The following is a 19,554-nucleotide window of genomic DNA, read 5'->3' as shown; positions in this document are numbered from 1 at the left end:
AGAATAACCTATTTCTCAAGCATCTTTTTTAAAACTGAATGAAACATATTATGGGGCCATTTCTCTCTCAATCCACCTATATGGGCTGCCTGGTTAGCTATCTCAGACTAGGCATTTCATTTAAGAAAAATCGAAACATGACCAAGATGAATTCCTGACAGCGCATAGCACCACAAACATACATTTAGATTTAGCCAAGCAGATACTGGGTGTTTAAATTTTACTTCCCTAACTCTATTAATACAAATAAACCATTTAGAGTATTTTTGAGTACTAACAGTGTTAATTTACATTGACCTTAGCATTGGTAGGGAGTGTTGGCACACCAGGAAGTCTAGAGGATGAGTCTAAATCCCTCTGGAACAAAATCAAGCAGAAAGCCTGCAGAACACAGAAGATAACTGAGTGCATGGAACAACCTGGGCTGGCAGCATTAAGCCTATTAGTTGTCGTGGGAACAAACTACACCACCACGGGCTTTGCCAGTCCAGTCCAATCACAAAGACTTGGCCTATCCAGATTACTCCTTGAAATGGTGAAGTCAGTCAAGTTTTGGTCAGACTTATGATCTTTGGGAACACCAAGGTGCAGCATGATTTCAAGCATGGATGCTTATCCATTAAGAACTGCAATAAAAACACCTTGCAATTTTCAGTCAATTGAACAATTTGGGGGAAGAAAGTGAAAAAAACACCTTTACATCCTGCTACAATACTGTCTGCTATCTCAGTGAAATTCTTAGTACCTTTGATAGCTTTGCAAATAGAGCAAATACTGTTTTCTAACACAGATGCAGGTCCTCAAGTAAGATAAACAAGCCAGCTTGCAGTAAAGTACCTCTATCCAGCATTAGTAGCTCACAGTATGTTTAATGATGGGGACAATCTGCTGACATTCTATGACTATAAGTAAAAACCAGCACTATTTGTGTAATTTTCAATGCTACAGACATATTCAAGAGGTTTAGGTGATTTTCTTTTAAAATCTTCACCTCATGTGAAATATATTATTTACAAGAAGCAAATGATGTGACATATAGAAACATGACAGACTGTTCAGAAGCCACCGCCTTTTTGGGTGGATGTTGCAACCTCATTTAAACACTGTGCTGCTGCAGTTGTCACCATCGCAACTCAACAGTTTAAAAAAACCTGCAGCATGTCTGTGAACCAGAGTAACGTTTCGACTGCAATACAAAAGCATTGTAATAGACAGATACCACGTACTTCTCAACTATCCACTTATAATAATGGGAAAATGCTGGACTGATTTCCTGGACCTTCCTGAGGCAAATGCCAGCTATGTTCTCCCCTGATATAAAGGCCTCATGGAAAGCGGTCAGTTCTCTGCTCCTGTTCCCTCCTAAACTATTTCACCCTGACCCAAAACACTTGAATTAATGGATATCACCTGAGGAAATATTTTTTTAAAATACTCATTTGAATTTAAATAACTACTTCTATTTGAATTAATTAACTTTCCTGTTCCCTACGTGAAGTAGAGCAGCATTAATTATCCCCCTTTTACAGACTGAGAAAGTGAGACATACTAAAATTCAGTGACTTGCTCATAGGCAGAGAGGAGCTCTGTGGTAGAGGAGGGAACTGAAGCAAGAACTTGAACAAGATGGAAATAAAATTTCCAATGAGATCAGTGGAAGTTATTTAAATCTCATGCTGCTGTGGGTCCCCTGACACCCATTCTTGAGCTTCAAGATGCAATGTTAAAGGACAACACTAGGGACCCACAAACAATATTCTAAAACTGTAATACTGAGCAAAACCAACCAGACAGCCAACACACTTATACCACTATCAAGCCCAATTATGAGAATAGCTGTAAACCAGTAAAATGTCAGAGTGTCATAAGTGATCATATTAGCCTTCTTTTCTCTTTCACCCCTCATTCTTTTCTTTTTCAAAGGAAAGCAAAGCTTCCAGGATAATCTGTATGCATCATATGTGCTCTTCTTCCCAACTCCGAAGTCTAGGATTATAATGTTAAAGCTGAGATCCTCACAGTTACATTTCATGAGTTAGGACTTCAAGACATCAAGTAAATGCAATAAATGAGAATTGACAATGGCAATACTAACACCTTGCAGGTGTCTATAAGCAATGTCTCATGGGTGAGACACGATTACGTGCCAGTCAATCGGTCTAAAAGGTTACCTAAGGAGCTCAAAACACTGCCATTCTCTTTACAGAAATTTTAAAGACAATCTGTTCAGTCTGCATAAAGCAAGCTTTACGCTCCTAGCACACTTACTAGTGAGTATGTTTCACACCACCACCATCACTCCTCTGATACTCTTTCTGGGTTTACAGTTTATTGCTCATAAAAAGCATATGGTGCTCCGCAAGAACAGGTCAGGTATTTCCAATTTCACTTGGATTTTAACTCCTGGAGTACCACGCAATGGTCATACATATTTTAATACACAACTGCTGATTCAAGGGTGAAACTCATCTAGGAGAAAAGATTGAACTTCTGTCATTTTGACTCTTCACTGCTTCTATTTTCTGCATCAGAAAGACAGAAAACATTATTATTCTAATTACTTAGCATTCTACTTTTGGGGTGTACTCGCTTTGCATAGGATAAAGGAAAAGTGAACAGGATCTACACAGTTTGCAAACACTATAGAGGTCAGGATAGTAATATTGTCATACATAATCCACAGCAGGAACTACCTGCAGACTTCAAAAGCTAACTGATGTTTTGTTTCCTGACAAAATGAGCTAGAGAATCTAACTTTCCTAGAAGTGCTTCTGCTGCATGTTACTCTGGAAGGACTTGCTCAGTCCTGTCCCCCTCCCCATACACTGAGAACCTGCCTCAAAATAATACTTCTTCAACAAAGAGGTTTTGGAGATTACAAACGCTATTTTACTAGTCTAAATGGTTTGCTGATGGGCTGAAATCCTAGATTTTCCCAGGTAGTTAATATGTTGCTTCTCTTCAACCCTCTATAGTAACTACCAGCTAATAGCACAGACCATTCCAAATGTCCGAGATTCTTATATCCAAAATTAGATCTGAATCAGCAAGTCTCTACCATGGCTTAAATGACAACAATGGTAAATAAAAATAATTTATTATTATGTAGTTGAAAGGAAACATTTTCTGTATATTTAATAGAAATCACATTTTCTATAAAAAAACTCCTTAAATAAGCATCTCTATTCAATTACACACACAACGAGAAGCAAGACAAAGAAAGGGCTTAGTTTTCCATTTGACAATGAAGGTGTTTGGAATGATGCCTATACAAACCTATTAATTTCTTCTCCATTAATTCCACGTGATTTTCCCGTAAGCATACCTGGTTTTCTAGAACGAATTTTGATTTGCATAAATTCTTCCCAGAAAACAAACAATTACCTAACCTAATGATTTCTCCATTAATCGACATTTTGGCAACAATAGATAATGGAGAAATCCTTGATTAGTTTCAGGAGAATTCTGACTAGCATAAACAGGCATTTACATCAATAAGAGTCTCAGCGTAAGTTCACTTTAAACGCAGAATATTCAGTGTGCTGAGGGGATATGACTGATCTAGGTATCCTGAGTAAATTAAGGTGTACCCAAAATGGTTTTCTGCTTTTGCAAGAAGTGGGCATATACAAAGCCCTGATGTTCAGAGATGCTATACTAAATGGATTAAATATCTGCTGTTAAGATGCTAATAGCCCCTCTTTAACTGCAGCTCTAGGCTCTGTCTCTCTGTCCTACACATCAACTGAGCTTCAGCCCAAGATCCCAAGCCACGGCCCAAATGAACAAGCAGACAGAATTCCTTTTGCTGCCCCTTCCCAGCCCCACTCTGGCTACAGCTCTAGGCTCTGTCTCTCTCCCAAGTCCTAATCCCAGCTCCAGCCCAATGCATCACCACCAAACCATGCTCCCTCAAAAATCCAAACCACCATTTTCTCTTGAATTTTAATTCCTTTATCAAGGAACGATCTTCAAAAGCCAGTCTGACGTTAGTATCATAGGCATTAGCACTAATGCAGCTTTTGCTCCTCACGCCACAAGAACACAAAGAGAAAGTCACAGCTAACCCCTTAGGCACTGAAACACAGACACTAGTTCTACTATTACACTTCCTTCAAAATATCACTGTCACCTGAGAACTTGCCTACTAATGTGGTTTCCCTCTCAGCACAATGAGAATGGTTGGACTGAAAAAGGAAAAAGACAAATACGTTTGAAGGGAAGGGATCATAGTTTAGCATTTGAAATTTAGTAGAGATATAGCACAAAAGGATTGTCTAAATTCTGTCTACCTAGCTGCTGAATTAGGAAGAAAACAAGTTTAGGAGTCACGCTTACAAAAGGGGGCATACTGTAGTTTGCACATCCTTAAAACATGATCAAAAAAGATAAGCAGTCAGGTATTACAAATCCTAGCTACTTTTGGATGGGTTGCTTAACTTTCAGCAGTAAAATGGAAATAATAATCCTACCTTTCCTGACAGTAAGGCTATGAAGCTTAATTCATTTAAATTCTGTGAAAGTCTTTTGAGCTCCTTGTATGAAAAGTGTTATTTAATTAAACATTGCTATTATTCCAAAGGAGCAACTGTACCAAAATAATCCTGTTTATTTTATTGCCTATTGCAATTTGCATATAACTGCCCAGCCCCCAAAAAGGAGCACTCATCCCTGTTCTGATAAAGACTTATGCTAGTCCAAGCGTGTTATATGAGAAAAGCATATTCTGCTCCAACACAAAAACATTTTAACCAGCGACAAATTAAACATATGTTTTGACCATCAGGATCTTTAATAGCATTTTTAAATTACTTATATTAATGTTCTTTTCCTGAGTTTCATGTACCTTTTAAACTAGGTTTGTTTCTCTTTATCATTTAAAATACATTCTAATCACTTTTACTGTCTTATTTAATGAATTAGAGTGGTTCTTAACCCTATTTTTATGGACATAAAACCAGAAATTAATGGGACACATTGCTTTGATTTGTCTGTCTACAAACGAGCCCATAGTTGGTGTGCTAGTTCTCAGCCAATACTGCATTGTTCTTTATTTAAATTTCATCTATTCCTAAATAAAATTGTAATGAAAAGAAAAAGAAAACACAACAGAGATGCTGCAGCCTTAAGTAATACCAGTTAGAGCAGAATCCAGATGTCCTCTTTTAGCTTTTCAGAGCTTAAGAACTCCAGGATGTAGTAGCTTCCCCTCAGAGCTTTCATGTACTACTGTCTAATTCAATGATGCTTCCCTTGATTATAAATGCTGGGACAAGGAGCCTCATAGATCTGAACGAACACAACTATTACCGGCTTTTTTTTCCTGGGCTGAGGTCACAGTGCAGTTCATGGAGCTCAAATGTAATTCACCAAGTATGAATCTGACCAAAAAACTGACAGAAACACAACAGGCAAATTCTTGCCCCTGTTGTGATCCCCATCTGGTTGGACAAAGACTTAAAGGCTCCAACTCGTCCTAAAAGTCCAGGACTGACAGAAAATAACTACCCAGAAGACAGCACTGGAGAAAGATTTGTAAGATTTCTCTCCCCTGTCTATAGGCGATGTCAAGTATGGGACTGAGCAGGAGTGGGCAACGTGGTGCTTCAACAGGGAGGAATGACTAAACAGTGAGGAACGCTTCAACAATGAGGAATGATTAAAGCAATTTAGATGGCCCACAACAAGAGTCCTATCTAACATTATATACTCAATGCCAAATACTGTTTGAATACAGAAACTTTTAAAACATCCGTTTTCTTAGTCTAAACCAGATACAGTATCTTTGTAATAACCTCCTCCTAGATTTGCTACACTTCTTTCTCAGGATTCAGAATTGCCACTTATAATCAACCAAAGGAACAAAATTTTTCTCTTATTTATGTTGATCTATTTCGCAGCCAGTAAAAGGATTCAGCATCATGTCATCCCCTTTATTGTTACCCACGCTACTCACTGTCTAAGAGCATCAGATGTAGCCCAGGGACCAGTGGTGAAAGGCAAATCCCCAATACCAATAGTTTGCTCGTCCTAGCAATCCTTTAGAAGACAGTACATATACAACATATACAAAACGAAATGGAAAAGAAAAGAAAACCATTTCAACTACCTTGCCATGTAGTTTGTGGACATCGTATCTTATTTGAGCAAATTCACGCAGTCCAAAAGATCCTCCAACAAGATACAGCTGAAAAACAACAAAATGAAAGCAGATGTGTTAGGACTATTACGAACTATTAAAGAACACTTTGCATACTTACAAAGAACATTTTGCATACTGACGCAAGTCATTTGTCAAGGGACCCTACTGTTCTTCCAACAGGAACACCAGGAACTGAAGAAAATAATCAATTGGAAGATACGTATAGGAGAAGAGGGAGTGTATGTAAAGTCAGAACCTTCTTCCACTCTCTGGGCCTGAATTTCACACCTTTCCTCCTTCATACAAAGACAGCTGCTTCACGAGTCACATTTTCTAGGGACTTCCTCTCCTCTTGCCCCTTCTTTTCCCTTCCCATATGGCTTCCTGACATAACTGCAGCAAAGGAACCTTTACCTCACCACCACAGGATTTATTCTCATCATTTTCAAGCTCTATGGGGAAGTAACAATGCCACACTGACTTACCCTGATATCTGTGGGTAAGAGATCTAATTAAGCTTCTGAACAGACGACCTGACTAGAGCTGTGGTTCAATAATACATTATCACATACGCTAAGAAATCATATCCAGCACATTTGCACTTTCATTATTGCCTCCTTAGCTGTCTTGTAATTCCCTCCACACCTGTGAAGCTTATGAATAAGAATAGTAAAGGAGGAAACTGGGGGAAAACCCTTCATATCCACATAAAGAAATCGTTACATTATTATTTCTTAAGACAGAGGGATATCATAAAACTGTCTATGTATTTTTACATTAGAAATGGACAGACCAACCAAAAAAATCGAGTATTGTTAACAAACACCATGAAAATTAGCTTAGAAATATAGCTACTCTCTGGAAGAATCAGGTCTATTGCTCCTGCTCTGACCTGACAGACTCCGTCTGCTGTTCTCTGTCAAGGCAGATGCACAGGAAGCCAAAAGGCTTCAGATCTAGAGACGCATATCTAAGGAAGGTGGAAGCATGAGGAAGCTCTAAGGACCCGAGTGAAAAAAAGAAGAAAAACCCAACACCACCCTATTTTATCACACCACATTGCTGTTACTTCTTTACAGACTGTTGCTGCACTGGTAACTGTTTTCTACACAACACTGGCTGATTTCTTGCTACATATTAGGTTTGCAGCAATGTCCTGTGTCCAAGAATTGTTATAATGCTGCCATACAGGTAGTCAAAATGCATGTTCTCTCCAAAAAGGATGCTATCCAAAGTTCAGGTCATTGAGGCCACAAAGTCACATTCATTCAATTTCAAGTAAAAAAACCAAAACAAAACAATTTGTTCCCCCTACATTTATTCCCTCTAAAAGTTGCAGGAGTACGTGACTTCGCATCACAAAGGTAAAACTACTTATGACCATGTGAACGCACTCCACACGCACACTTAGATGCTGCTAAGTTACAGACTGGTACCCAGGAACTAATATACTCTGTTCACAGAACAGGGAACCCTTCACCAGTAGCCAGGAGTTACAGGCTCCACAGTCTCTTTCTGGCCTGGCCCTTTTGATAAGCCTAATAATCTAGCTGACAATTAGAAACAAATAGACGAAAATTTTGCGATAGCAACATCCAGCTGCTAGGCCACAGAAGTCTGAGTCCAGAAAGCTAATGAGAAAATCATCATCTGGTAGCAAGTTAACTTTCGGCGACTAGAAATTTGACCTACCAAGAAATTGGATGGCACCATACTTGTATTGTAACTGTTCAAGTAATTAACGATGCTCTTGCAAATATTGAATCATCAAAATACACAACAGAAAAGAAGGTGTTCCTATAAAGGGGGGAGGGAACATCTTCCTCGTATATTTTGGTAAGAAAGAATAACAAGAAACAGAAAATAAAGTATTCAAAATGGTTACAAAGAAACTGAACATTATTCAAAATTTATTTAATCAAAGCAGATTTGTCAGCTGAAAATATGGTAACACATAATGCTGAAAGTCTCAAGGATCAGACTATAATTGAATTTTAATATGGTTGACACTTCAGCATAAATTTTCATTAGCTGATCTTCTTTAACTCCTAACAAGTATTATGTTAATTAACAGACAATGAGTTAATTCAACAAACTTTGAGTCCTAATGAACAGAAACCAGAAGGGCTATAGACCAGTTTAGTTGTAACAAGCCTGTTACAAACCACACTTTCTTGCCTTTGTGTATATTAGTACATTGTCAAAGAGTGGCTATGGCTCAGCAAAAGCAACTCCACTGGAAATGGTTCAGTACACAGTTGTTAAACCAGACAGAAAGTAGGAATTACTCGTGATATCAATTAAAAATTAGTTTGCCCAACAACAAACTTGCATGAAGTATATACCGTTACGAGATGCAATATGAATAAGCGGAAGACCTTTAACTGGCCTGTTCCTCTTAACCCAACTATTATTCAACATAACGACAAGGTACACTGTGGCTTACAAAGTCATGCTCTAAAAAAGAAATACTACATTCTTGAGCTTTGATCATGTAAAACTTTGTAATGTACACTGTAACTACAGGAAATAAAGTACAAGGTTGTTACATGAAATAAGTCATGTGCTACTCATTTTGTATCATCACATCCTATCGCTTGTTTGAGAGCAACCACCTATCACACAGCACATTTTACATTTGCAGCTATACACATAACAAAGAAGTTGATACACACACACCTCTCAGTTCCTTTAGACAGGTTTTGGCCTGAGACTGTAATTTTACTCACATTACCTTTATACTCCTAAAGGGAAAAAAACACACTTGGTTTCTGATGTACTTTAGCTCTTCATACAGCATCAGCTGTGTAACTAGCCTGGCAAGTTGGCACATTTTGCTTATCAGACATTACCAGTATAGTTGCCTTTACACTTCCAATACTGCAACGGTTGATTTGTCTTATGATGAAACATCAGTTAGGCTGCATCAGAGTCAAAGCACATTGATGCTGTAAGAAATTACAAATGCCACTGAAATTTTACAGTGTAATGCTGGAAGATTAAATAATTTTCAAAAACACAGAACACACACAAAGGTATAAATAATATGTTTACAAGTTTACTTGACCAATGTTCTAAAGAACTAAACACAATGTCTAAGATTTCATTGCAAAGCCAGAGCAGAATCAGTCATATTCAGCACTTATTTAATCAACCAAGAGCACGTCAATACAGTTAGCTGACAGCCCTGAGCATGAATTGCCTTGATCTACACAAGGCAGAGCAGGAATGGACAGCTATTCAGTCAATTAGATTTTTGAAAACTGTGTTCAAAAGCCAATAAAAGAAGGTATAAATGAACTTATGCAACTATAATAGCATTAAAGGTAGTAATGGACTCAGTGACTGACAATGCACTGCGTGGAAATATTAGTCTTGGTTTAAGTGTTTCCTTTCCCTTTTTTGCATTATGAGGGAAGCTGTCCTCACTACCTTCATTTACGTTCACTGTATTTAAAGAGAAGAATGCATACATACAAACAATAAGAAAGCATCAAGTCAAATAATTAAAAGTGGGATAAGACTGAAGTTAAAAATTTCAACATTATCATCAGCTTTTGGCTTTGCATATTCTGTATGTCTCCCATACATTTCTAGTTTCATAATTTCTAAAACAGAGATACCCTCTACATTCCTTGCAAAATGCTCTTCAATTAAAAAACCATGGACAAATTTGTTCAATGTAAGCTGAGGGCAACAGCAAAGTCCAGAATGTTCCATCCACTGGCCCATACATAAAAGAGACAGTAGAAGCTATTCAGGATGCCATATAAATAAAAGTTAGGTTCGCAACATTCTAATGAAGTTAAGCTCAAGTTCACTCTCCAGTTAACTGCAAGGGGAAAAGTAATGCCACATATAATAAAACTTAAGATATATTTTTCTTCATTCCAATTTTAGAATCATACAGATACCTAACTTACATCATAAAATGTTAAGACATTGGGCATCTGAAGAGTACTAAAGCTGGGAAGTTCAAATATACCTGCATTCTTTCACAGTGAGGGAACCATTCATTTTATATGCTTTAGAATACGGAGCAAAAAACGTTATTATGTAGTGAACATCATCTGTCTAGTTACTTGAATGCATTCAGCAGATTGAGGAAATAGTAACTTCTCACTTTTTCCTTTACATCTGAAGTTTACCTTAAGAAGGCAAAAATCATAAAACATACTACTCAGCCAGCACTTAACACCAAAACAAACAGCTTAACAGCACTGCTAGCACAACCCCCCATTAAAGATCTCATCGTGGATTATTCCTTTATGTTTCACTGAGTACACAAAAAAAACCCCTACAATGTTGTAATGCAATTATGCATGCATGGAAGACTTGCATGTTCCAAAACAAAATGAAAGATAGGATGTGACATAAGAGCACCATCTGTCACATACACTCAGCAACCTCAATAAATGTTTTATGCAAAAAAATGACAGAAAATTCTCTTTAATAACATTCTTTTAAAAATTCTATTTGTTCACTTCTCCATTGGGAAGCATGTTATGCAATCAGTTATGGACGGCATCAGATTGATCCCTTGAACCGCATATTAAGATGGGAAATACTTGTATTTGTCACCATCTACAGTGAGATGGTCACTGAGGACTCAAAACAACAGAAGAACTTGGGACTTACAGCAGTATAGTTTCCTGCATAATCTACAGGAGCTATCTTCAGTTCCTTGGGTTAACAAAATAACAAGAAACTATTTATCTGGCAGCACCAGCAACCTGCGTCCCTGTTGTCAGAGAAAGCCATTCCTGCTCTAGTACCAATTGTGAAAGCCAGATTACAAAATTACTTTTGTCATAAATCCCTAAATTAACCAAATCACAATATTTAGTGCTGGCAACACAGATTATGCAGTGGTGGAAAATGTTATGATACATATCACTAGAGAAGGAAAATGGCAATTTTCTAAACTCTTCTTCAAGACTCCTGCTGCAAAACCCTCCAGCTATTAATCAGGAGCTTCAAAACTAAACTGTCATGTGAATTATTTTATCTTAGTTTGCAGTGATCACAGTAAAAAGGGTTTGGGGGTTTCCTTTTTAAAGAACTGTCGTATGTACAGTGCAAGACTGGTGAAAGACGGCAATTTGACAGCCCAGAAGACTGAAGTCTCTTTTTTGTTCCCTAAATCAAGTAGCAGGGCAAACTGCCAGTCCCAGAAAAGACCCAGGCAAGTCATCTTAACCTGAAGCGCCCCCCTCTGCCAGCTCTAATTCTCAAAATTTTACTTCCTACAGACATTCCAGCACTTGACTGTAATGCTGAGAAGAGAGGAAAACGGTGCAAAGTCTTCTCAGAAACTTACTAAGTCCTTTCCCCACCCTCGATGGAAGCAACAAATGGAAATCATTTTTAGTTCAGATCAGAGGCCTCCTTTGGGGGAAAATAAAAACCAAAACTATACATCCCTTAGCAGTTATTTCATTCAAAAGCACAACAAAGTAGGAGAAAGTACTGACTTAATACATATACTAGAATTCACAAATTGCATAAAGAACTGCATTACATTCAAAAACAGATGAAATATGCCAGTAGATGATGGCATGGATACCATGCTGTCAACCCGGGACAGCAGCTGGTATAAACTAGAGCCAATCCTAACTGACTGACAAAGCAGAAGAATGTAGTTTTCACACCATGTAGAACTCTGTGCAGAGTATTAAACTTGACTCAAGGTATCAGGCTAATTGGCTCAATATACAGTATGTTCAAGGCAGCGATTTTGAAGATGGCAAATATGAATGGCACAGGCCAGAGTACAACAAAAATTGCTCATATCCTTTCAGTGCTCCTATTCTATGTCTTGCGAAGAAAACAAAACCTTTTTTTATTAACATGTCCATTTCATAACAGGTTGGAAAGCACAGAAAATGCATTTAATAGAAACCAATCTAAGAACAATGCAGAAGAGACAGAAACCCATATGTTCCTCAGCATAAGCGTTATCAAAAAAGGGCATTTTCAGACACAGCATTGTCATTTTGCATTACACACATTGCTTGGGCTGGTCAGATCATAAGGGAATTTCACTCAGCAGCTGCAGCTCTCTGCAAACCAAGTTTGCCATGGTGATCAAGCTACACTTTCTGAACACCACCTTCTCTTTCCTCAGAAGCTTCTAAAGCCAAAATTTCAATTCCTTATCAAAATTATCATTCCCGTTACTCACAGGTTCAAATCTAGCCACGGTACACTACAATGAGAAACTGTTCATATCTCATGGCAGCCTGGTGTTCTTGTGATGCGTTACGTCCAGCTCAAAACAACAATAAACTGAAACCTGCAGTAAAGAACATAAAAAGAAACGACTACTGTCAAGTAATACTTCCCTGTTGACAATGCTGGACAGAGGATGAAGATGAAATGTATTACAGAGTAAACGTTAATCTTATACCTTTACCTTCATACCCCCTTGAAGAAGGTGGAGACTTAGAGCAGGACTAAACACACAAAGTGAAAACAGGCGAGTCTGTACTTATGTTCCTGTTCTGAGGCTCAACACAGAACCTCAGTTACCCTGAATACCCCATTAGTCCCTTCTAACAGCATTAAACAGTACAAATACACTCTTAATGTTTTAAAATTAAACAGAAGGAAAATACAGAGTACTAAAGAGTGCCTATTTGTTTGTCTAACATTTATCTGGAAAATAGCACTCGAAGATTAAGAATCAAAAGAAAAGTTTAAGGCGTTGATTCAAAAGATGAGCTCAGAGATTCTAAGGCTTGACAGTCAACTGAAAGATGGAAGTCGGCTAATTCAGGTTGCACAAACTGGAGTCCACAGAAGCCCATTCAGCTTGAACACGCTGGCTTCCACTCCGGCACAAACAGTTCCAGGGGGTAGTTTTGTCTGGAACAGCTCCACACTCCGCTGTGGATTCAAACACACACAGACAAACAGGAGATGCCAAGCAGAAGCGCAGCAGAAGTCAAAGACGTATCTCATCATAAGCTTAGAGACCCAATATTTATAATACAAGTCACTGAAGCATAAAAGCAACACTCTCTGATTCCCTGATTGGGAGCAACCATTTTAAAATTCTAAAAACAGTTTTGTATTTATTGCTTTTCCAGGCTACAAATGTAATACTTGTGACTTTTACAGACAATCGCAATTTATCTACAAATATTAGAAGTCAGAATTCTCTTCTCATGGGTAAATGTTACCTTCTATTCATCTCTCAAAAGCATATTAACATTTAAATCAACTGTTCTGCATATGTCAAATTTTATTGTAAAGTTAGATGAAGTAATAGATATTAATAAAAGTCCTGCAATTCAATATTATGAATTGTTCAAGGCGATAATGTGAATGATGTTAACAATAACACTGACATATCTAAAAGTTAAAAATGCTGATTGTAGTAATCTTTTTTCAAATACCAGGAGATAATGTAATAACAGTTTCTACATATAGACACTGATAGCAACAATAGATCTCAGAAACATAATTACTCCCAAGAAGAATTTTCGATATTTCTCAGCGTTCATACCATCTTTTATGGGCAGATCCTCCAGAATCCATGGGAAAAAGCATGCCTTGTATTCAGAATAGCCCAGGACTCAGAATTAAGCAGCTTTTTATGAAATGAATTAGGAATGTTTTATTTAAAGAAATCTTTGTAAACTCAATTATTTAAGTACATTTAAATGATAAAAATATAGTTTCCCTAACCATTAACCCTATAAAACTTTCAGTGACTCACAGCACAATAAAATACCACTTCACAATATTTGCAAAACATCTCTGAGTGTGTCATGGCTTCCAGATGACCCTGATTTCACCAGTGAACAAAACTAATCCACAGACATCTACTTTCATGTCCTATTGTCTGTGAAAGGTTTTTGTTTTGTTTTGTTTGTCAAAAAGCTTGAGAGACAACTGGTTCATTAAGAAGGGCCTGAGATGCCACTGACCTTCCCTAATGGTGCCTGGAAGCACTGACCACATTGCTGCAGCACTGTTAGGGATTCTCTCTAATCTGACCTTTTTTATTGTCCTTTACATGACATGCATTCTTGGCGTCTCTTGACGAAGTGTTTATCAAAGTAAACTTGCACTGTTCAAGGCAGCAACGTAGATGGCATTGTAGTACAGCCTGTGTGCATAAACACTGATGGAAATAGATTTTAGAAACATGTTTATTCACAGAAAAATCTTTCACTATTCCAAGTTACCCCATCTTCTCTTTTGGCAACACTAGGCACAGCACGTAAACCACCAAAGACAACATCCAGAAGGAGAAGCAAAGTACTTGTAAAAGTACAGTCATTTACAGGAAAAAGAAACAACAACAAACCAGAAAAATGAAAAGAAGTCAAAATATACAGCTATAGATATGGAGAATGTTGCAACGTACTGCAAATTTGAAATTTGCAGCACTACATACATAGTGCAATATACTTATTTTAAGTGTGCAGTAAAATCACCAAATGAGCCACAGATTACACTTTCTGTCTGCTAAGATGCCACTTCAGATCCTCAGAATTTCCTTTTTCCCTTTTAACATGTTGACAGCAGAACTGGAAGAGCATCTATATATTCATTTTGCAATTTAGAGACTATGAAAGATCTTTATCTAGAGTGGGACAGAGACAAACACAAACACAAGTTTTGGAAAGTGGTGTGAGCATATGAAATAATTTTTTTTAACATGTGTTTTAAAACTGTTACTGCTTTGCAGTTTTGAAATCCAAACACATTTCCTCAATGATCTAGAATCACCATTTATATTTATCTGAAAAAACAGCTTCCAGCAACCTTCAAACATTCTAACCGCACTAGAGATGTAGCCTTACACGTTCAGTGTCTCATAAGAAAGATATGACACTGGACACACCAGCTGTAATATCAAAGAGCCTTGTTCTCTCAAGATCTCACAGAAGCATCACAGCAGCAGCAGGACATTGACAGACACATCCCTTTTGGTCAGGTACAGTTGATTGTGGAATATAAAGCAGCAGTGACTGAAGCTCCTCTTCTATAACAGAACCAAGCATCCTGAAGACTTGGAAGTTAAGCTTCATGTGGTAAGGAAAGAGTTCCCATTATCATGATAGGAAACGGAAATGTCAATACAGCTGACAAAGATGTTTAAGCTACCACACAGGTGTCACAGCCCTCCATCGTAACAGCAGATTTTACAGATACATCTGTAAACTCACTGGAGCTCATCCCAACATCTACACAGATGTTACCATCTTTACCAATGCTTTAGGACTACTCACCCTGTAGCACCCAAGCTGTTAAAACATCCCACGCCAGATTACATCACTCTCTTCCGCATGCTTACTGTTTTATGCCATGCAGAGGTATCTTAATCTGCAAAGTTTACAGAGTTAAAAGGAAACATTCACAAATCAAGGTTTCCTGCAGGTTTAATTCCTCACCCCAACAGTCTTGTTGGTGCTTACAAAGAAACACTCTTATCTTCTGAGAAAGTATGACTGAAAACTGTGATTTACACACCTTAATCCAAAAGCTGTTGTCAGTTTGAGGTATAAAGATCAACCACAAAAATCCCTTCTGCGCTGAAATCTTCTAACAAACAGCCCCAAGCCCAAAAGAACAAAGAAAAAAAGATCAAGATAATTTACACTAAAACCTATTAAATATTTTATATATGTGTGTGTCATGTACGTGTATAATGAGACACTCACCTGTCTTTGAATTACAATCTCTTTAACCTTGGAGCCTTTAAAAAAAGGGGCAGAGGGATTTTTCATTCAAATATGCAGTGTAAGATGGGAAGATGTGAAAGCCATTTGATTTTTTTTTTTAATAAAAAAAGCAAATATGGTACAGATGACAAGTCTAGCAGTGTTGAAGAATAAAGTCCTGTACTTGTCTAGTGAAAAAATGACGTACGGGATGCAAGAACGTAAAAGAAACCTTTGGTTTCAGTATTGTTAACAAATTCAGCAGAATATAAAGGGTTACAAAGGCATGCTCCTTCCAATCTGTGCATAGATTCAGTGTCTTTTTTGCTGTAATTGATCTTTTAGCACAATTCTGTTCAGCTTCAGAGATGCTTTCAGAGTTCAATAGACAGCTAGGGAACTGACAAGAATTGCATGAATTTTCCTTTTTCTTACTCCTTGGGAAGCCTTTGGGCAGCAACACAGAAACATTGTGAAGTATTCACAGGGGAGAATAATTTTAAGGCAGGGAGACATGAAACCCCGGAAAGAAATATAATAGAGTACTTCTCTATATAATATTGTCTCTGGAGGAAAAAGCTCTGCAGTTAACAGAGATGGAATGAAATTAGGCAGTATAAAGTCAAAGAAACCAGTCGCAAAAATTTCTGCTATGACCCATGGCAAATCATGCAAAAACACTATGAGGGCCAAAAGGACAATCACAGCTCTACCTTGGCCTGGGAAGCTGAAGTCCTACCTCCAGCACTGAAGCAGAACTGAGAAAATTTACGCCATCGCTGCCAGATGGTTGTTTAACCTCTCCTTAAAAACCCTAAGTATGTCTCACAAGTGCCCTATCCTAACAAAGAGTAGTATTTTGCTAACATCTGATCTAAAGCTCGTTTATTGTGGTACTTCTTTCCGAAGCTATGAAAAGCAACCACCACTCTCAATATATGATGTACAGAACTTCTCAGACTTTTCTAAAATAAACTAGGTAAATTCCTTTAAGCTTTCCTTAACAGTGGAATGTCTGCTGCATCTTTTATGTTGCTCTCCTCTAGACTTTACAGTTTGTCTACATCTCTACAATGGCAGCACAAAGCTGAAAACTGCTCCAGCTGAGGGCTTTTATTTTACTTTTGACAAGGTTCTCTGTCTTATAATGACATTTCTGTTTTTGCACAATATCACAGCCGCCATTATTATCGCAGGACCCACCGCACATAAGATACCTTTCAACATGGAAGGCACCTGATAACAGCATTTTAGAGCATTTTTTTCAGTCCTTTGAGAACACAAATGATAAGAAGCATATCTTTGCCATACCTTCTCTAATGTGCAATTCTCATAGGGAGGGTAACGTAGAAAGCTTTATCAAAGTCAAGATCTTGTGGATCAATTAGTTGCATCTCCTCAACTACTATACCAGTTAACCTATCAAATCTGGTGTATTTATCATTAAAAATCCATGGTGACTTTTTTCTCCACCAGGTCACCACCTCTAAGTACTGTATTGGGTTTGCGTGGCCAGGTTTTGGTAGCAGAGAAGCTACAGGAATGGCTTCTGTGAGCAGCTGCTAGAAGCTTCCCCCATGTCCAACAGAGCCAATGCCAGCCAGCTCCAAGAGGGACCCAATGCTGGCTGAGGCAGAGCCCATCAGCAATGGTGGTAGCATCTCTGTGAGAACATAGTTAAGAAGGGGAAAAAGTTACTGCACAACAGCAACAGCTGGAGAGAGGAGTGAGAATATGTGAGAGCAACACTCTGCAGACACCGAGGTCAGTGAAGAAGCAGGGGGAGGAGGTGCTCCAGGCACCAGAGCAGAGATTCTCCTGCAGCCCCTGGTGAAGACCATGGTGAGGCAGGCTGTCCCCCTGCAGCCCATGGAGATTAACGGTGGAGCAGATATCCACCTCCAGCCCGTGGAGGACCCAATGCTGGAGCAGGTGGATGTCCAAAGGAGGCTGTGACCCCATGGAAAGCTGATGCTGGAACAAGCTTCTGGCAGGACCCATGACCCCATGGAGAGAGGAGCCCATGCCAGAGCAGGTTTGCTGGCAGGACTTGTGAACCCATGGAAGGGACCCACGCTGGAGCAGTTTGTGAAGAACTGCAGCCCGTGGGAGGGACTCACACTGAAGAAGTTCATGGAGAACTGCCTCCTGCGGGAGGGGACCCCATGCTGGAGCAGGGGAAGAGTGTGAGGAGTCGTCCCCCCAAGGACGGAGCGGCAGAGACAACTTGTGATGAACTGATCACAACTTCCATTCCCCATCCCCCTTGTGCCACTTGGGGGGAGGAGGCAGAGAAAACTGGGAGTGAAGTTGAGCCCTGGAAGAAGGATTGGGTGGCAGGAAGGTGTTTTAAGATTTGGGGTTTATTTATCATTATCCTCCTCTGATTTGATTGGTAATAAATTAAATTAATTTTCCCCAAGCCGAGTCTGGTTTGCTCGTGACAGAATGACCTCTCCCTGTCCTTATCTGAACCCAGAAGTATTCTATTATATTCTCTCTCCCCTCTCCAACTGAAGAGGGGAGTGATAGAGTGGCTTTGGTGAGCACCTGGCGCCAGCATCAACCCACCACAAGTATCTATGATGTAATCATGTAAAATTTTCCCCAAATCTTTTAGGGAGTTAAAATTGAGCTGAGGAGTCCTAAACATCCTGGGTTACCCTCATTTTGAAAGACAAGTTACAAACCTCAAATAATTACATAAAAAAAAATAGGACTGTGCCCTAAAACTATATCCAACCTTAAACATCTAAGAAAAGTATTATTAAACTAAAGAATAATATCAGAGCACTCAAAGAATGACACGAAAAATTAGAAAGTGAAATAAATTCAGGCTAAGCATGAGAGCAGCAAAGTTCTGTGGACAGCCTTTTAGGTACACATGCATGCAGCATGATATGAAAACAGCTGTAACGCTATGCTTGATCACTTTATGAAAAATGTTACATGAGGAGATTGTCTGCGATATCAGGGAGCGGAGCTACCCATGCAAATGATGCATACAGTTGTGGTATCATCACACTAGTTTGTTGGTTTGTTTGGTTTTTTTAAAATCTGTTTCCACTTCTTACAAATGCTTTCATCAATATTTTGATAAAAGATACTTCAGCATATACAACTGCATGAATATTTGCACTCTGTTGTCACTTTAAAATAAACGGCCTTAAACTTTTTTAACTCTAACAGTGTTGTTGTCCTTCTTTAGACCACTCCGTTTTTCTCAGGCATGCTGCTGAAGATATGAGAAGGATGACAGTAATTTCTCTAGCAGTATTGTAAAAATGTTGGAATTATCCTTTGCGCTACTCTTTATCCATCTAGAAATCAGTTTAGTTATTCTAAACCAAATGAATACATGGAAAATAAGATGTGAATTGCATAAATAGAAACCACACAGTCCTGTCTACTGCTTTTTTCTTCCTTCCTGAGTTTTTACCCATAAGCGCATCTGAGTTGTTTAATTTTTCCTCTAACGCACACAAGTACTCAGAATGGGCAAGTGCAATCTATTGTGCTGTCTGTCCTATAATTTTGGTTTATTCCTTTGAGCCTATTGAGTTACTTTCTAATCGCCACTACTCTAAATGGCTATGTCTCACCTATCACTTTGCGCACAACTGTAACTATAACCTATCAACCTCATTTAACTCAAATTCTGCTTATGCAGATGTACAAATTTGCAGACCAACACCACCACTGCGGTTTAAAAATCCATCAAAAAGCTAATGAAAG

The 19,554-nt window shown here is 38.5% G+C and overlaps 1 protein-coding gene across 1 annotated transcript in view; it reads right to left on the bottom strand.

Annotated features, from left to right (window-relative positions):
* The window catches only part of COX16 (cytochrome c oxidase assembly factor COX16), a 52,980-nt gene that overhangs the window by 32,515 nt on the left and 911 nt on the right, over positions 1 to 19,554 (bottom strand). Inside the window, exon 2 of the mRNA XM_074584822.1 lies at positions 6,110 to 6,187. Within this exon, the coding sequence (XP_074440923.1) occupies positions 6,110 to 6,187 (78 nt within the window). The remainder of the gene's footprint in view (positions 1 to 6,109; positions 6,188 to 19,554) is intronic.

This window comes from Larus michahellis, chromosome 4 (assembly GCF_964199755.1).
Source record: "Larus michahellis chromosome 4, bLarMic1.1, whole genome shotgun sequence".
NCBI lineage: Eukaryota > Metazoa > Chordata > Aves > Charadriiformes > Laridae > Larus > Larus michahellis.
Note: the sequence above shows the minus strand (reverse complement) of the source record. Positions and strands in the feature narration are given on the sequence as shown.